The sequence below is a fragment of the Musca vetustissima genome, unplaced genomic scaffold (assembly GCF_032173495.1).
Source record: "Musca vetustissima isolate MV318-11 ecotype Yass unplaced genomic scaffold, APGP_CSIRO_Mvet_v1 utg38201, whole genome shotgun sequence".
Taxonomy (NCBI): domain Eukaryota; kingdom Metazoa; phylum Arthropoda; class Insecta; order Diptera; family Muscidae; genus Musca; species Musca vetustissima.
The window spans coordinates 77684-97025 of NW_026880223.1; the positions used below are offsets into that span (position 1 = coordinate 77684).

At 34.7% G+C, this 19342-nt stretch overlaps 3 protein-coding genes across 3 annotated transcripts; 1 reads left to right on the forward strand and 2 right to left on the reverse strand.

Moving 5' to 3' along the window:
• Positions 1-1212: 1212 nt before the first annotated feature.
• LOC133325695 (regulator of MON1-CCZ1 complex) lies at positions 1213-3532 on the reverse strand. The gene is made up of 6 exons (XM_061534419.1): positions 3418-3532; positions 2879-3356; positions 2427-2816; positions 2112-2370; positions 1350-1954; positions 1213-1280 (listed from the first exon to the last, which is right to left on the reverse strand). Exons 1-6 carry the CDS (start codon positions 3517-3519, stop codon positions 1213-1215), a joined length of 1902 nt encoding a protein of 633 aa, XP_061390403.1. The 5' UTR covers positions 3520-3532.
• Positions 3533-14336: 10804 nt separating this feature from the next.
• On the forward strand, positions 14337-16772 carry LOC133325696 (zinc finger protein 331-like). Its single transcript, XM_061534420.1, has 4 exons — positions 14337-14484; positions 14547-14700; positions 14767-15478; positions 15579-16772. Exons 1-4 carry the CDS (start codon positions 14337-14339, stop codon positions 16770-16772), a joined length of 2208 nt encoding a protein of 735 aa, XP_061390404.1.
• A 459-nt stretch (positions 16773-17231) lies between these two features.
• On the reverse strand, positions 17232-19035 carry LOC133325700 (folliculin). Its single transcript, XM_061534423.1, has 5 exons — positions 18649-19035; positions 18053-18577; positions 17734-17995; positions 17414-17516; positions 17232-17352 (listed from the first exon to the last, which is right to left on the reverse strand). The coding sequence occupies exons 1-5, from the start codon at positions 19033-19035 to the stop codon at positions 17232-17234; spliced, it is 1398 nt and encodes a 465-aa protein (XP_061390407.1).
• Positions 19036-19342: the final 307 nt, after the last annotated feature.

Sequence of the window (19342 nt, forward strand, 5' to 3'; positions counted from 1 at the left end):
GCAATGACCAAAAAGAAACGAGATAGACCCATAGTTTCTTTTTATTATATATGTACATAGAATTATTTTTCAGTCGATTTATTGTCCCTCCATCCATGTATTATTTTAAAAAGTTACATGCCACCATTATGATCCGAATGGGATGAAATTTTATTTGGCGCATAGACGATTCCTGTTGATATTGGTCAAAATCGGTACAGACCAAATTTTTCTTTATTGTTCAATTATTTTTGTCTAGAATGATGGTTTTTCAGTCATGTTTTTTTTTTTTAATTTCTAAAAAAAATTGTTCAAACGCTTCGCGTCAACAAAAGCCAGAGCCCGTCACACATTATGGCCCAAACACCGCGAATTTTTGCATGGAGAAGGGTGATTATTTTTGTCGGTTTTTCGGGCCAGAGAATAAGCATTTTTGCATGTTTTGATAAAGATCGATCAATATTTAGCGGGTCAAATGGACCCTGACTTTTGTGTGAAAAATTGCCACATATGTATTCTATGGCATATATATTTACTCCTAGAAGATGTAGACCCCAGGAGTTGATAGCATATCCAAGAGGAGTGGTTGGCCTTTAAATTGATACCAAATATAGTGATGTATCTACTCAGATGTGGGAGATACAGTCAAATATTTACAGGTGCCTAAGTATTCAGATATTATTTAGTAACCCATTACTACATTAGAGGGGGAAATATAGCGCTGATGGCTTTGAAATTTTTCATGAAGTTCCAGTTATGGTCAAGAACAACGCCTACAATTTGCCGTGATGATCAGATTAAAATTTTGGGATGAAATGGACCGAAAACATAATTTTTTATGTGTTTTCGAGTCGAGTATAATCCGAAAATCACAACACAACCCACCGTGAAGGTAATCTGGACAAGTAATTAGAAGGACTATACTGAATATTCGAAAAAGTAAGGAAGAGGTGTTGTTGACCTCTAATCGGACAAGATTGGGCAAATATCACGAAATATTACTCAGACTCGGAATAAACATCCTCCGAAAGTTAGTGTTCGTGGTAGTTGTGTAGGGTATCATATGGTCGGCCCGTCCGACTATACTGCTCCGCTCACTGGTTTTAAAATTATTTGGTATTTTATTTATTCGCTAAAATTCTATGATGAAGAGCACCTTTTGCAGAATACAGAGTTTATAAAAATATATTATTCAATACATATACATTATATATATACACGATTCAAATGGGTTCATGGTGTGGGGCTAACACAATTGTATAGAGTATTATAAAGCTGAACAAATTCATAACATTGTTCACCTGAAATTAAGACAGAAAACCAAAAATGTTATTTCAATTAAAATTACCCAAAAAATAAATTCCACTTACTTTTCAAAAAATCTGTACTACCATGTTGCCGAACATTACGCATTTGAAAATATTTATAGACATTATAAAAGGTAATATCATTTTTAGTTTTCAAAGCAGCTTCCAGAAATTTTCTAGCCGATATACGTTCTGCTTCAGTGCTATTAATGGCCAAACGTAATGCATCAATTACCCGACCCTGACCCAGCAATACTTCGATGGCTATTTCATATGCTTTAATTTTATTCAACATATCTAAGGCAACTTGAGATACTGCACAATCTTCATTCGAATGTGATAGTAGATAACAGGCAATAGCTTTTGATTCCATCAGTAGGGAATATTCGACCAAACGACGCAACGTATCGAAACTTTTGTTACGTATCAATTCATTGATTATCATTTTACTTAAATCTTCTTGGGCTGAAATGTTATGTTGACACAGCGATTGCAAATAGAGCAGGAGAATGGTTTCACATTGCGGCTTCTCGGCAATCGATTGGAAGACCTGACTATGCATATCACATTGTTCGATTAATACTTTGGGTGGTGCCGGTAGTTTGGGTGTTGTTTTGACATTTGAAGGTTGGGCGGTTTGATTTTGTAATTCCAATTGTAACCAGGAGCTAAGAGAGAGTGAGAAATATACAAATTTTATATATAAAAATGAGAATAAATGCAGGTCTTCTTTGCAGGAAACTTAAATTTTTACAAAAAAAGGCCTTCTGGGCTTCTATGAGATGACCTTCATCTTTCGAAAAATCTTTTGATCGCATAACTTACGCATAAACCTTATTGATTTTATTGAAAATTGTCTCCAGTACGGGTAGAAACGAGCCATTATACTGTTCATTGACCAAGGTGCGAATGACGCGCAACAATGCCACCTTGCCATTATTTCGCTGCAACAGAAATTCGGTGAGGCGAATACGATCCGATATCAAAGTACACAGTGATTCAATATCCAAATGTAAATACCACATACAACCCAATTTGGCATCAATAACAATGTTCGGTTGAAACAGAACCCAATTGGTCGAGTCTGAAAGGGAAGCCTATAAACTTAAATTCATTTTTTTTAAATTTCCCAAATCTTACATAATTCACATTGTAAAATTTGTCCATCCGGCAAAAGGCTGGGTAATTTCAAAGCAAATGGCCGTATGGAGCGGCCAGCTGTTATGGGTTTGTGATAGGTAACATCATTGGAAACTTCACCGCTTAAAGATATATCGAATAGCAGTGATGTGGCCGATGCTTGATGATGTACTACTATGAGATTGTCGACAGTGTTTATTGCAAAACGTCCCACAAGACCAAGACGTAAGACATGACATTTACGCGGAGCCAGGCCAGGGCCATTTAAGAGGTAGACTTCCACTTCAATCATGCCAGAACTACTGGGTTGCAATATCAAAACAGCCATGACACCATAGATTTGTCCCAATGTCACCTTGCTCTCTTGTATTTCACGGCTGCCACTGCCCACTAAAAAAAGGAAAATCGGACGAATTAAAAATAACGCCCCCATCGAAACACGTCATACCCACACTCTAATTTTGGTAATTTCGTAATGGATTTTTGTTTGATCAACACCGGTATCAATGAATTTTGACTGTCCGTGGTACACAGTACCGCAATATTTGCTTCCGAACACCAGGCAAACCATTTAATACTTAAACTCATTGATTTTATCGACTTCACTTGGGACTTCTCTGGTATCACCGTAAATATTTCAACGCCGGAATTCGATATCAAGGCACATTCACGATTGTGAACCCACACAAAGCCATATACCAAGGCTTTCACCTGATGTACTATGATATTCTGCAGTTGTGGTTGATCACCATGAAAGTAAATAAATTCCACGGAATTTTCACGTCTTTGTACGGCCAATATTTGATTGTCGGGTGAGAATTTTATAGAACGTATCGCTCCGCGATCGGTCATACAAAACGATATGACTTTATCCTCTGTGGGACCCTTGACCACAACACCCGTTGCACCTCCCGAGCGTACTGCAAAGATCTAAAGGTGATTCATATAAAATTATAATTAGGAACCATGGTCCATATTTGTTAGTATTTACCTGCTTATTGGAATCATCGAAGAAAACATTGGTCAACTGGCTAACAGCATCGAAACGTATTGGATTTTTCGATAGCTCAATATAATGGACTGATTGTTCCATTGTTCTGTTTTTCCTCCAGTTAATTTGTGAGCAATGCCAGACTTTAAGTGGAAATCAAACTAAAGTAAACTGATGAATAAAGACACAGCACAAAGCAAATTTCGCAAATGTTTAGAATTGTACAATAAAGCATAAATTGGAAAATATTCCAAGTTCAAATAAAGGATTCACTGAGATGAACCACTGAATTGGAAGGTTTGTTATGAATAGGGTAAGAGGGAAAATCGTTTAATGTTATGAATGAAGAATTAAAGAAAATGCCGTGAAAACCTTTGTATTTACGAATGGGAAGTGACAAATCATGAAAACACTTGTTGAAATCGATTACTAAACATAACTCAGTGGAAGTGATTACCGATTATTTTGTATTTGGTGTCCACATAATCTGGTATAAAATATTCGAAAGTGGCTCCAAAAATATATCGTTTCATATTTGAAGATCCCTCTCTCTCTCTGGGCTAAGGAGAAGTTTCCTGAAGACCATAAAAGGAATGCTGCCTGTTCGATCGAAATGGACCCGTCAAAGTAGAGGCAGTACACAGCTGCTGTGGCGCAGATATTCAATGTTCGTTGAAGGACTATACTAAACAGGGATAGGGGACCTTATGAGAATGCTGTAAAAATGTCGACTCTAATATCAGAGGTGAGTTCAATTCAATTTTATTCCAAATTATGGGTGAACCATGGGGGTGAGCATTCAAAATACCTAAAACCAGTCAGGATTGCTCGATATTGTAAATTGTCCGTCAGGATGTTTATTAACACCTGGGAATCAAGTTTCCAATGAACAGACACTTAATCTGTATAATGACCATCCGAATGTATAAATTTCAAGCGTCCATTAAATGAGGGGCTTTCAAATATGGTATTTCAAGAACCCCGTTTGTCAAATTGCATTCACGTTGGTTGGATTTTTTTTTTTTTAAATCTTCAAATTCGGAGTAGTTTTTATTATGGTATTTACGATTGTATGAATTTATGTTTTAATTTTTTGAATTTTTATGGTTATTTTTTTTGCATTTTGTAATTTATCTTTAATGGGCCTGAAGGCTTTGAATTACAAGTTAAATAAAATTGAATTGAATTGAAAAAAAAAAAAAATTCAAATTTTTTTAAGGAGACTATGTCAAAGCTATGCTTGGAAATAGCGGCGAGACATTGGAATACGTGGTAGTAGTAATCGTAAAATAAAGGACAGATCTATGGTATATTAATACCACAACCCAGTAGGTCTGGTATGACAGGTCTGGTTCCACGTAAATGGCATGTCTTACGTCTGGGTCTCGTGGGACATTATTGCATAAACATCGTCGATAATCTCATTGTGGTATATCACAAGCCCATAAAAGCTGGCCGTTCCATTAAGCCATTTGTTGGGAAATTATCCAGACATATGTACGTAGGATGAAAAAATTATAAAACCAACTATTTTGAAAATATATTCGATTCGGTTTGTGCGTAAGATCATAGAAAGGAACTCCTTTTGATAAATCCATTAAAAAATAGACGGACTCTTTTGGAAGGCCAGAATATCTTATTTTAAAATGCACATGAAAGCTTCTTGTAGACGATCCATAAGGTCTTTTAATGGATGAACTTAATACCTTATTTTTGTAGGCTCAGAAAGTCTACATATAGAAATAAACACAGAAGGTCTTTTTATGAATGACCCTAATATTGATATAAAGTACCAAATGGTCTCCTTATAAAGGACCAAAAGGTCTTCTTATAGAGGTCCAAATTGTCTTCATATAAAGGACCAAATTCTTATAGAATACCAAAGGGTCCAGAAGATTTTTTTATAGAAAACAGAAATTCAGAATGTTTTCTTATGAATGACCCAAAAGTTATTTTTTAGAATGACGAATATTTTCTTATATGGAACCAAATAGTGGTCTTATAGAGGACCGAAGGGTCATCACAAAGTATGATCAGAAAGTATTTTCATAGAATGTCTCTCTAAAAGAAAGCTCAGAATACCAGAAGACCAGAAAAGGTTTTATTTAAGGAGCCACACTTATTTATATACATAGGCCCTTGAATGATATTATTTAAAAACCCAGGCTTATATGTGTTCTCGAAAAAATATGATTTAAAAATCCACGCTTAAATAGGTCCTTGATTTTTTTTTCAAAATTCTATACAGCTGTTCTTCTTGCAAACAAAGGCCTCTCAAAACCAAACGTATATTCAACTGTTCGTTCGAACCAACATATCCATTGTCCATGGATCTATTACCAATGACAATAGATGTTATACTATTTTTCGGGTTTTTAACAATTTATTTTCATGTGGAATATCCACTTTTGTGTAATTTATTTAAATTATATTCAAATACACAACAAAATTGTATTATATTCAAATAAACATTTTTACTCAATTTCTTCAATTAAATATTCCATATAATCGGCATCTTCTTCAATAAGATTGTCAACATCATCCACATCAATCATTTCGACCATTAATAAGTCATCATCTGCCTCGCTACAGACAACATTATCATTCGTCTCTGCAACATTTGACTTCTCAACTGATTTATCATTGTTTACGGTATCCTTAGTAACGGTTTTCTCTTCTTCCCCTTGCAATGGATCTTTATCCTCATCAGCATCATCTCCTTTGTGATATAATTGTTTGTGTTTTGTCAGCGAACCTTTCCACACAAAACGTTTGCCACATATATCACATGCAAATGGCATACCACCCTTGTGTACCAGATTTTTGTGTTTCTTCAATGCCGTTTTCCATTTGAATTTCTTGTCACATTGGTCACATGGATACGGAATCACTCCCTTGTGTGATAGCTCATGATGTTTTCGATTAAATGCTGTGGTGAAGGTGGCATCACACACACTACAGCTAAATAGCTGTGGTTGTTTGTGGACTTTACGAATATGATTGCCACGATATGCTGAACTTTTACATACCAACGGACAATATGGGCAGGGATATTTCCGAGCGAAAGTATGGATATTTATGTGACGATTCATTTCACCGGAGGTGTACGTTCGATGGCCACAATATGGGCATATGTGATTCTTCACGCCACTATGACGTCTCTCGTGAATTCGGTAGAGGGACAATCTTTGGAATTTGGCCGAGCAGCCTTTTTCATCGCACACATATGGCCACAGGGAGTCGTCTTTGTGTACAAAACGATGCGTTCTCAAATGTATGGCATGTTCAAATTGTTTATCGCATATTTCGCACGAATATGTGGGTTTTTCTTTTTCACATTTGTGCGTGATCATTTTGTGTTTGTTCAGAAGGTAATGGCTGCTGTAGAGCTTTTCACAATTACCAATATTACATTTGAAACTATGCCGGCTTTTGTGATCGTCCAAATGTCGTTCTAACATTTCAGCGGTCGAAAAGTTGCGAAGACATTTTTCATATGTACAAGTGTGGCATTGGGTTTTAGAAAATCGATGTTGACGTTGATGGGCTTGCAAGCGGAAATACAATGAAAAGGTTTTTGAACAAAGATCACATTTATAGGGTGGTTTTCGATTTGAAAACATACTGGTCGTGGAAGGGTTTGCCGCGGCCTAAAATTGAAATGAAATCAATAAATAAATAGCAGTGGGATTTTTTTCTACTGCGATCATAACAATAAGTGATCTTACCAATTCTTTAGTGGAGGTATCCAAGATTTTTTCGGCCGATTTGTTTTTCTCAATGGCCAAGGGATCTGTATGATCATCTAATTCAAGTTTAATTCCAGTTGGCTTTTCTTCCATATCCTCCTCATTATTGTCGTAATTTTTAAACGTCTCATCACCTTTATTAGTTTCAAAATTACTGCCATAATCGATACTATCATCCAAACTATCTTCAATCTCAAATATTTCACTTTTCAGCTGATTTTCTTCGATTTTAATTTCATCTTGTATTAATGTGTCATCCGTAATTTGTTCCTCTGTGTTGAAATCAATACTATCATTCGTTTGTCGTTCTTGTTCGTCGCCATTATTTAATATATCGTTAAATTTTTCCAAAGAATTTTTACACATTAACTTGAATTGACAAAAATCAAGAATTTTGTTATAGCATTTTTCGCAAATCGAATTTGGATATTCATCAGCTGATTGAATATTTTGATGGACACACATTCTTAACATTTCCACTAAATCGGGTGTTTCGAAGATATTCTGCGGTTTGGTATTTTCAACTGTTGTTCCATTGTCATTTCGAATTTGTTGTAGACATGTTCGACAATACATATCACACTTGGTTGCTTTTGGTGGTGGCGGTGATGGTGGTGGTTCTGGCATGGATTGTTGCCTAAAAAATACGAAATTAATGATACATTCAATAATTTGAACTTGAAAAATATTTTGTATTGTCTATTAAAAATCTTGGATTTTTTTAAATTTGTATTTTAGTTTATTAAGGGCCTAAAAATAGGATTCGTTTTTTAAAATATTTTTTCAAGGCGTGTTTTTTAAATATTTTTCGAGGTCTATCTAGGCGTAATTTTAAAAAATATATATTTTTTCAAGGCCTATCAATAGGCGTCGTTTAAACAAATATTCACCCCTATTCCGTATGTCGTCGTCGTTGTCGACGACGTTTCTCTTTCGACATCACTTCGCATCGACATCGACATCACTTCGACACGGATTTGGTATTCTGTAACACTCACACGACGATGTCGACTATTTATCGATAATATCAATAAAAACAAAAATTTTGTTGCATATTTTTGGGCAAAAATGTGTTTGTATCCTTCACCGCACTGTGGCACGGAGCATTATGTCTTGGTAAATGTGTCTGCAACGACCAAAAAGAAACGAGATAGACCCATAGTTACTTTTTAGTATATATGTACACAGAATTATTTTTTAGTCGATTTATGCATGTCTCTCCATTTATGTATTATTTTAAACAAGTTACATGCCACCATTATGATCCGAACGGGATGAAATTTGGAAAAAAATCCATCCAATTGGGATGAAATTTTATTTCCACATAGACGAGTCCTATTGACATTGGTCAAAATCGGTTCAGATTTATATATAGATTCCATATATTTTTCTTTATTTACACTTTATTTTGCATTAAGTATTGAATAGATTCTAGAATGATGTATCCTGTTCTTGACCGGTCATGTTTTTTTTTTAATTTCTAAAAAAAAAATGTTCAAACGCTTCAGTCGTCAACAAAAACTATGACGAAGAAATCTTCGACATCGTCGTCGTCACACATTGTTACGGAATACCAAAAATGTTTCAATAGTTATCGATAAATGTCGACAACGAGATAGGGAATACCAATTTGCTAAAGACGACTCTCTTCGACGTCGTTTCGTGTCGACGACGACATACAGAATAGGGGTGATTATTTCAAGGTCCATCAATAGGCGTGGCTTTTTAACAAATATAAATTTCAAGGTCTGCTAATAGGAGTGGGTTTTTTCAAAAATATTTTTTCAATGTCTTCCAATAGGAATGGTTTAAAAATAGGTTTTCAAGGTCTACGACCATCAAAACCATAAATATTTGTATATACATATGTATATATTTGAATCATATTAAATACATTAAAAACGATACTTACTTCAGAGAATTGCCATATAATTTTATGAATGACATTCGATGAATATGTTTCCAATTTGAGATGTAATTTTTGTCCTGCAACATTTTCCAATGTTCCTTAAGTGCCACATCTCTTAATGATTTCCAACGTTGTTTACATTGAATCGCTGAAATGATAAAGACGCATAAAAGAAATATATGAATTATTTTTGGTAGTAAGATAAAGACGAGAAGATAGTGAAAAATAAAACGACATACCACTGGCTCCTACCACTGAAGATATATCCTCCCATGTTTGTTGCCTTAGCTCCTTATTGCGTGCATCAATATGATCTCGATTGTATAAAAATTCATGTTTTCGAACTTCCGCTATTAGGCGTTGTTCAAATGTGTCAGCTTTGTGTTTTGTTTCATCGCTATACAGGTGGAATATTTAAAACGAAAATATTTAAATTAACGATAGCAAATTAGAATTGTTTTCAATTAGATTATTTTTTTTGTAAATTTAGTTTAGCTTAGTGTTATATATTCTAAGTTTTTTTTGTGAATTTGGTATCCTTTGTTTTAAATTTCCCTTTGTAAAATAAATATTACATACGTTTTTATGTTATCAAGATGATTTAACATGAACGACATATCCTCGTAAAATCTCCATTGAGATATAGAACCAATGGATACGACTGTTAAATATTCTTTTACGAAACGTTCACGCAAGGATTTCCAACGACAGCGACATCTTTCTTCTGCAAATAAAAAATAATTTAGCAAAACTGCGATAAAATAAAATGAGAATCCATGTTAACCTGTACTTTCTAAAGTTTCGCCAATTTTTGTCCAAATCTCATCTTTTAATAGCCTATTTCGAAAATTCACATTACTTCTGTCGTATATAAAGGGATATTTTAAGATTTCATTCAATAGACTTCTTTCAAACGATCCATTTTTACTGTCACTAGGTTTTTCCGTTTTTTCAGCCTTCGTACTTTTTCTCCCGCCGCTGTAAGAAAAGCATTATATAAATAGATATTCTTTTTTTTACAACTCCCCACAATATTCATTACATACATCGTAACATGTTTTGCCAAAAATGACATGAGTTTCGTATATTTCCATACACATTGTTCGGGATTATCTTCTTTAATGATTTTAATAAAACGATCACGTAAAGATTTCCATCGTAAACGACATTTTTCGGCTAGAACGAGAAAATAATATAAAGTTAGAAGAAGTAAGTCGTTTGGACGGACCCAAATTTTTATAACCTCCATCATAAAGTGGATATTTCAAATACTTAAAATTAAATGGGACTTTGATTATATATTGTAAATTGTCTGCTTCAAAATACAGAAATTGAACGGGGCTATGGTTGGGGGTCATAAGCTACATGGTCTTATAAACGTGGTCCTTATAGAAAAATTAAAAAAATACGTTTTGCACGCTTTAAGATCTCTGATTGAATGCCAAAGAAAATGCGGTTTAAGCCTCAAAAATACCGAAAATATAGAGCCATTTTTGTGGCTGTGGCTAGGACTGGAGGGTCTTTATCCAAAATGTTCTGCATATATATGTGTTCGTCCTTTATTTCGAGGCGTTGCATACTAAGCGACAGATGTTAATATAAACTTCATCTTAACGTGAAAAGGCATTAAAGAAAGTACAAAATATTTCTCATAACTAACCTGGTTCACCTACATCTCTGGAAATTTTCCTCCAAGTTAGATTTTTTAACATCAAATTATTATATTCCGCACTGCTGGAATCATACAAAAAATTGTACTTTTCCACGTTCTTTACTAATTGTTCATTAAAATCCACATCTGATGATGCAGCAGGATCCGTTGTCGATGCCTTTGCAAGGCTGTCTTTTGAGTCCAATTTCGTAGCACTTAAAATAAAAGAATACATATTTTCAAAATTGCGCCACAAATTAAATTAAAAAAACTTACGATTTTAAATCTAAATAGTCCACCATAAATATCATTCCCATATAATATGGTTTCCATTCAGTTCTATTTTCATTCAAATAGGCTGTGGTGAAATTATCACATAACGATTTCCAGTGCATGCGACTTTCATCGGCTGCAATATAAATAGCTATCAATTGAATTATACCTTGAATTGCTGTAAAATATAACATACCTGTTGTGCCAGTGGCCCTAGCAATTCTCAGCCATGCTTCATTTTTTAATTGCTCATTATCATAGTCACGACTCTCGGTATCATAAAGGAATTTATATCGCTGAACTTCTTCGATTAGGCCTTCCAAAAAAGTTTCATGTTTGGCTTCATTTTCCATATCTGGATCGATGTTACTACAAATTATTTGTATTATTTATTTAACAACAATTAAAAAAAAAGAGATAATAAAACTCACCTATTTCTAGGTATGTAATCCTTCAAAAAAGACATCTCTTTGAAATATTCCCAATTGGATTTAGTTAATGTTCTATAATCTCTGGCAAAGCGTTCACGTAACGATTTCCAACGTGTGCAACATTGTTCGACTAAAATAAAAATATATAAATTAAAAAAAAATATTTTCTTTTTAAAATGAGATTCTGTCGTGTAGCTGGTCTTGGCATGGCCACAAATCCCCAAATACGTTAAAACCTACATGGAATATAGGGGGCAATGAAATGATCTAAGTAAGTATAAGTTCGGACGGGGCGATTTTTTAATATCCTCCTCTATGAGACGGACGAATAAAATACCAATAATTGTTCGGGACCTTCATAAATGAGTAGATTTTATTCTAAATTAATTATATTTTCATTTTTATTTAATAATAATTATTTTTTTTATATATTTTATTTAATTTTTAATATATTTTTCTGTATACCAATTTTCAAGTAACTTTTTTTATAAACATTTTTGTACTTATTTTATGTCATGATCTTATGTTAAATTATATATACTTTTATTCTGCTTACTTTCGAGTAGAATTTTAGTCTGGAGACAGATATTTCTTTTGGACTTTTTTGTAGCTAACTGCTACTTTTGCTAGTTTTCGTTCTAATAATTAGTGAAATGTAGATAGGTTACTATTTATTGTCCGCTTTTATTGTCGTGTTTAATTAATAAGTCAATTTTAAAATGTAGATTATTAATTTCTTCAATGTGGTCCTCGGACTTTGAAATTAAGATGAATAAATAAATAAATAAAAATAAATGGATTTAAATGCCATGGTAAATTTTTGGTATGAATTGACAACCAATTAAATAAAAAGAGTCCAAACTCCCCACTTAAAATTGCACCAATATCGGTCATTTTTGGTAGGGAGATTTGCCACCCAACCAGGAACTGAAAGTACCAAATTACAGTTAATTCGATTTGGAATAGCTGACCAAGGTGCCTAAATCCATAAAATACCGAATAATGGGGAGTACCGTTATATGGGACCTTAATGTACTAAATTACAGCCAACTCTGTTAAAAAATTACCGAATAAATTACCGATATCAACAATTTTTCGTAAGGAAATTTTCTACAAAATGGGTACTCAAAATTTGCCCTAACTCTCCAAAATATCGAAAAATGGGGTGTGCCGTTATATGGGGAAGTCTTAAAAAGTGGACCGATACGATAATTTTTGGTAGAGAGATATAGAAGCTATCCTAAAAAGTGGACCAATATTGATAATTTTTGGAAGATAGATTTGGTACCCATTGAAAATTCAAAATATTAAATTACAGTCAATTAAAATGAATGCGGACCGATATTGATTTTTAGTAGGAAGATTTACTACACAATGGGAACTCAAGGCACCAAATTACAACCAAATCGGCTAAAAATGTGCCGAAAATAACCAAAATACCAAATATTTGGGGGTACCAAAATGTGCACCATGTCCCATTTTCAGTACCAAACATTCTAGGAGCAGTAACAATGAATGAATTCGATTGCAACAGACGGACATGCACAAATGGTGGGTACCGTTCTATCCATTTTATGTAAAAAACATCCTAGAATTACTAATTACGTGAAAAATTCCAAAGGCTAAATCATTTATTTATTTGGCTTATGGAGTCTCCGGAGGTCATTTCCAATTTCCAGTGTTCCAAACGGAATGACTAACATTTCCCCCACTTATGGTAGGAAGAGTTATTAACATTTTCAAAAAAGGCGCATATTTAAATAGAAGCCTCAAAATAAGGCGTAGATTTCGATTTTCAAGGCCATTCAAAATGCTAACTTCGTTTCGACTTACCAGATTTCCCGACAATTTTTGATATATCACGCCAAGCTTTAGCCTTAAGTTTCTTGTGGCGATAATTAGCATGTTCTTTATTATATATTAGTGGTCGTTTCTCGACTTCAGCAATCAATTGTAATTCAAACATTTTCGGATAAATAGCACACTAAAATTAAAGAAAACATTTGCTTCGAATTAATATTTCTTTACGTAGTTTGCGGCGACACGATATTTACATGCTTCGGCCTCAAACAGATTGGTCTATTCACGAGCCACGCACGCTTCGATTAAACCAGTGGTTTCATAAACACTCAAATACGAAAAGAAACATAAACGCGAAATCCGCTTCTAGTACTATTTGTATTCAATGATTAATTTTTGTAAATAAATTTATTATTTTTAGTTTACTTTAGCAGAAAACGCGCTTTGTTTTACTTCTGCTGAATGCCTAAAAACACCAAACATCGGAGCCATGCCGATGCGTTCCATGCGTCTTTTTGTCGGCGTTAAGCTGCATGTTTTAATGTGTGCGAAGCGCCAAAGCAACGCAGTTTTCATAAGGTAGCCGTATCAGAACAGCAGTTGGTACAATCAGCTGTCGAAAAAGTTATTGTAATTTGGAATATAAATATTTAAAATATAATTATTATAAATAAAAAAAAGTTTTTTTTAAAGACCAATTGGTCTTAATGGAGTCCACAGGTCTTTATAAAGACCAATTGGTCATAAAAGAGACCACAGGTCTTTATAATAGAGACCATAGGTTCTTTTAATGAATAACTGTTTCTGTAACAACTGTGCATTTTCGTTTATTTTGCAATTTTAGCTGAATTTTGGTCCAGTTGTTTAAAAAAAATTACATGATGTGATCCAGCCTTCCAAACTTTCATTTAGTGAATCAGCTGTTTTTATTCATTTGCCACTTTCCATTCGTAAACATTATGTGTTTAGCCTTCTTTACTTCGCTTTTTCATTCGTAACATAATTGCGTTTTCGTTGATTTTCCCTTTTACCATATTCGTAATAATCGTCAGACCCTAGTGCCTTTGTAAATAGGGAGACGCACAATTTGATTTTCTTTTGGAAAAATGTCTGAAAACGACTTGTTGTACGAGTCGTTGATAGAGGAAGTTAAAAAATATGAATTCCTATACAACAAAGCCCATCCACAACATGGCAAGAAACAGGTGACCCAACAAGCCTGGAATAAAATTGCAGCTGCTGTAGGTGCAAGTGGTAAGTAGGTTGGGAACTGACCATACGAATCAATATAATTTTTTTATATATTTCCCATTCAGTCCAGCAATGTAAATCGTCATGGCTTCTGTTGAAGAAGCGTTACGCATGTGAACAAGTTAGAAAGCAGGAAATAGGAGCACTCAAAGAATACAAATCCAATTGGAGATATTTCGAGGCTATGTCATTTCTAAATGGTCACATTAATTCCAATGGGTAAGATGACAATTATATTCCTCAGGCAATTATATTCCTCATTGGAAAAATAACTTGTTATTCCAGCAATTTCATTGAAAACCTAGCCAAGATGTCCAAACGTGATATATACTGTCGAGTTTGTTTGTGTAATCTTAAACCAACAGCCGATGATGTTATTTCTACCCTTAGTTATGATATTTTCAATTCCAATATTGAACTGGACAAGAAATTAATGCAATGTGTAAATGTGGAGTGTGTACCTTGGGATGATTATCCTCATGTTGTGTGCCAGCAATGTTATGATAAAATATTAGATTTTCATAATTTTCAATGCATGTATCGCGAATCCATGGAAAAATTCAAATTTATGTTGCTTGAAAATCAACTGAATTTTGTGGCCGAAAATGGAGAAGATGAAAAGTGCTCCATATTGTCTGGGGAGTTCGATAATTCTTATGATATAAATGAGGAAAACATATACCACGAAAATAGTGGAGATGAGGAACAACAACATAATAATGCTGAAGATCCCCTGGAAGAGCAAATTGTTGTGGAAAATGTAAAGGAAGAACATCCAAAGAGTATTCAAGAGCAAAATATATTTGAAGAAATTATTATAAAACCTGAAGAGGTACACGACATTGGCCATAGCCCACGCAGAAGAAGAAGCACTCGAAAGAGAAAAGATCCAGCCAGTAATAAGGAAATACTTTTGGAAAAGGATTCAATAGCTGCTAAGGAAAAATATGCGTCTGATGATGTTGATTACCAACAAAATAGATCAGATTTTGAAGAGGTGAATATCCCATTTGCTTATTGTATACAATTTTTTTTATAGCACTGTGCAAAATATATGCACCGAAGTGGCTTTAATTTGGCATTTTGTATTTTTCCAGTCCATCTCGAACTATTCCTCTGCATCCGAAGATACGAAAGAAGATGCTACTAAAAAATCCACACTTAAATGTGAGCTGTGCAAGAAACATTTCCGTTTTCGTCATCGTTACGAAGCTCACCGCCGTAAACATCAGGGATTGCCGGGCTATCCATGTACCTATGACAAATGCACACGTGCCTTTAATCGTTTGGATCACTTGAGAAGTCATCTTAATGAACATAATGGCATTCCCGATGTTTTTCAATGTAACATTGATGGCTGCATTATGGAGTACAAATGTTTATCGGGTCTCAACAAACATAAACGAAGTGTCCATAAATGTGGCAAAGAATTGAAAACCTACACCTGTGATATTTGCGGCAAAGTCCTGACCAGTCCACGTTCACTCAATGGTCACAAATACATACATGTGGATAAATCCGAATGGCCATTTGTGTGTGAGGTCAAGAGCTGTGGGCGACGATTTCGTCTAATGTCCCAGCTGATAATACACAAGAAACGACATGCCGGCATTAAGAATTACATTTGTCCCTATTGCGGAGTACGCAAGACCACATGCACCGAGCTAAAGATCCACATTAATTGCCACACATTCGAACAAAAATATCCTTGTGAATTTTGCGCGAAAGTATTCAAAAGTGTGGGTGTCATGCGAACACATGTGCATCGTGTTCACGAGGGGAAGAAACCGGCGAATTATAAATTATTCAAATGTGATTTCTGTGATGGAAAATTCACCTCATTGCAAACGAAAAAATTCCACGAGATGACACATCGTGGTGAAAAACCCTATAGCTGTGAGGAATGTGGTAAAACATTCACTTACCCATCCGGCTTGGCTTCGCATAAAAATGTCCATGCCAAGGGTGAATATCAATATGTGTGTATGGTGTGTGGTCGTAAATTTAAATGGCAATCGGGTTTGAAGACGCATTTGAAACTACACACCGAAGCAGCGAAGCCATATTCATGTACGGAATGTGATAAAAGTTTTCGTTGGCCGGGATCGTATTATAAACATAAGAAAGTACATGCGCGTCAACCGGAAGAGGAGGTGGATCATGGAAATGTTAGTGAAACGAAAGGTGAAAGTATGGAACAATCACCGGAAGGTGTTACCTCCGTCGAATCTCCCAAATATGAAATTATATTTAGGGCTATAGATATGGTGGATCCAAATAAAATTGTTTAGTTTTATATACATAATTGTTATATAAGAAAATATATATACGTATATATTTAAAAAAAATATGTTTTATTATATTCAACAATATGTCTTCACCATGACGAGGTGTATCGTTTCACGAGTTTGAGTTGAGTAGCGTTCCATGCCTTGTATAGATGTTGAAAAATATATTTAAAAAATACAAGCCTTGTATTGAAGTTAGATAAAAATATTTTTTTAAAAATCCACATCTTGGATAGATGTTGACAAAATATTTAAAAAATCCACACCTGGTATAGATGTTGAAAAATATATTTATTAAAAATTACACCTTGATACATATTAAATAAATAAAATATACTTTATATTAATACAAATTCTTATAACTACATACAAACTACTTGGTAATGAAATACTTAAATGGACATCATCATTTATCAATTCCCTTTTTGAATTATTGCCTAATTAAAATACACAAATCAATTGTCAATGCAAATGGGCACTCCAATAATTGATCAATGCTTGATCCTGTGGCTGGACACCTAATACTCGTTTGAGTTTATTTTGACCATTTGCGGATTTGGCATGATTTAAACATATCACCTTGCTAAAAGAAACCGTGTTAAATGAAGTTTGAAATTTAATTTAAACAAATCGTGTTTACATACTTTTTCCATTCTTCCACTAATACCTTAGTATGACGATTTAACACCAGCTCTGTGAAACGTGTTTCATTGACGGCCTTTAAAAGTTTCACCAATAAATCGGGTACTAAAATAAAATAAAGAAAATTTTAGAAAATACTTAAAAAGGGGACGGAATCTAGATATGGTGGCTATGTCAACCCTTGGACCTATTTAAAAATATTCTTTTAACAATCTATACCGTCATCTCATATTGGTTCTAGAATTTCATCTCTAAGGTCTTCTAAGCCACCAGTAAACAATTGTCATAATTTGTCGCACTTCCCACGCCCCTGTGTACTTACACTTATTTGGTACTGTCCCCGGCCATTTAATGGAGATGTCACATCCATCATCGGTCTCTGGTAGAAAATCTACACGGAAAATTGAAGAACTGGCCATGGGTACTGCAATTTCATTCGATATTGATATAATTTTATAATCTGCACTAATGGAATGCTGATGCTGGGCATCAACGCGTATCAGAGAATGCATTTGATCGGGTAGAAGTTTCTTGAGGCACATCATAAAATAAAATGTGCGTCTGGCATCACCGCGAACAATGATCTGAAATGTCGCAATTTGATAAATTACATTTGTTAAAAGTCGACCTTAAAACCCTACCTTAACACCCGTTAAAGCACAGTAACACAGCGAAATAAATTCCGTCTTCTTTAGCAACTGTTTGAGGTGTATTAGCGAATAAAATTCTTCCGGATCATCAAGGGTTTCATATTTCTGTATCATTGGCAGGGTGGTAATGTTATATGTAAGCCTTTGCTGTGGCGGATGACTGGTACTTTGTGGCGGTAGCCATGGTAAATTACCGAATGTAACATGTTCGGTAAGAAATCTGGAACCAGCTAATAGAAGCCAAGAGAAATGTGTATGTAAGATGGCAAAAATGTTTTCTTCTCCCGTTAGTTCTATTAAAGATCTGGGTGTTTGGACCAATGGTTGTGAACCCGACAACCTACGTTGTCTTGGTGAACCCTTCAACTCTTCATTTTCTTTAACACGTTTGGCACTATTTTGCGTTTCCAGAGATATTCGCCTTAAATGTTCAGCCAAAAATGGTTTGGTATTCAGTAGGAAATATTTGTCCTTCATTAATATTATAATCGAGAATAATTGATAAAATCCACGGGCCTAAATACATCACAATTCAATTAGTTATTATTTTTAATTGAAAACAAAGCAAAACTTGTTTTTCACCTCACCTGCAAATCACTGACGTGAAAGGTATGGCTTAGCACGTGACCTCTTGAGGTGTCTCCGAAAAACACAAAACCACCATCTTTGCTGTGTGTAATCTCACAGCTAAGGCTACGCACAGCTGCCTGCTTCACCAATGTTGCAACATCGGGCAGAGGTGATACTTGGGTACTCAAAAATGTCGCTCCACTTTCATTATCCTTGCTATACAAACCATTTGTCATACCCACTGAATTACAGGCGGGACATTGTTTGTGCCCAGGTTCCGTCGGACTTTGGGGACCATTGAAATACAAATCTTCTAATTTGGTATCGCGCAAAGTTTGTGTACAAAAGATGGCCGATGGTCCATGAGCTTCACAAAAATGGCATAAAGCTATTACGGCATTCATTTGCTCAATGGGAGGGGAGGCGAATCTACGAGGGAAGAATTTTAAATGTAAACACCAGATTATTTGATAAGAATTAGGAATTAAAGAAGAATTCGAACAAGACCTAGTGTTTGTATAGAAAAAGGAGGAAGAGAACAACATGAAAATACAGCTGTTGCTTTGTTTGAGGGGATCTGTAGATCGAATGGCGAACAATGTATTTTTGCACGCTTGGCAACCCAGTGTTGACGCTGATGTGGAGCCCATTGAAAATTTTGTTGTTACTGTATTTAAAACTGTCGAAAATTGTGATCCTGTTGCGGAAGGG

Coding starts and splice junctions, on each gene's coding strand:
- LOC133325695 (XM_061534419.1), bottom strand. CDS start 3,519: ATGGAACAATCAGTCCATTATATTGAGCTATCGAAAAATCCAATACGT. Junction 3,357..3,417: donor TCGATGATTCCAATAAGCAG/GTAAATACTAAC, acceptor AATCACCTTTAG/ATCTTTGCAGTACGCTCGGG. Junction 2,817..2,878: donor GAAATTACCAAAATTAGAGT/GTGGGTATGACG, acceptor TCCTTTTTTTAG/TGGGCAGTGGCAGCCGTGAA.
- LOC133325696 (XM_061534420.1), top strand. CDS start 14,337: ATGTCTGAAAACGACTTGTTGTACGAGTCGTTGATAGAGGAAGTTAAA. Junction 14,485..14,546: donor AGCTGCTGTAGGTGCAAGTG/GTAAGTAGGTTG, acceptor TTTCCCATTCAG/TCCAGCAATGTAAATCGTCA. Junction 15,479..15,578: donor ATAGATCAGATTTTGAAGAG/GTGAATATCCCA, acceptor GTATTTTTCCAG/TCCATCTCGAACTATTCCTC.
- LOC133325700 (XM_061534423.1), bottom strand. CDS start 19,035: ATGAATGCCGTAATAGCTTTATGCCATTTTTGTGAAGCTCATGGACCA. Junction 18,578..18,648: donor TTCACGTCAGTGATTTGCAG/GTGAGGTGAAAA, acceptor TGATGTATTTAG/GCCCGTGGATTTTATCAATT. Junction 17,996..18,052: donor GTGCTTTAACGGGTGTTAAG/GTAGGGTTTTAA, acceptor GCGACATTTCAG/ATCATTGTTCGCGGTGATGC.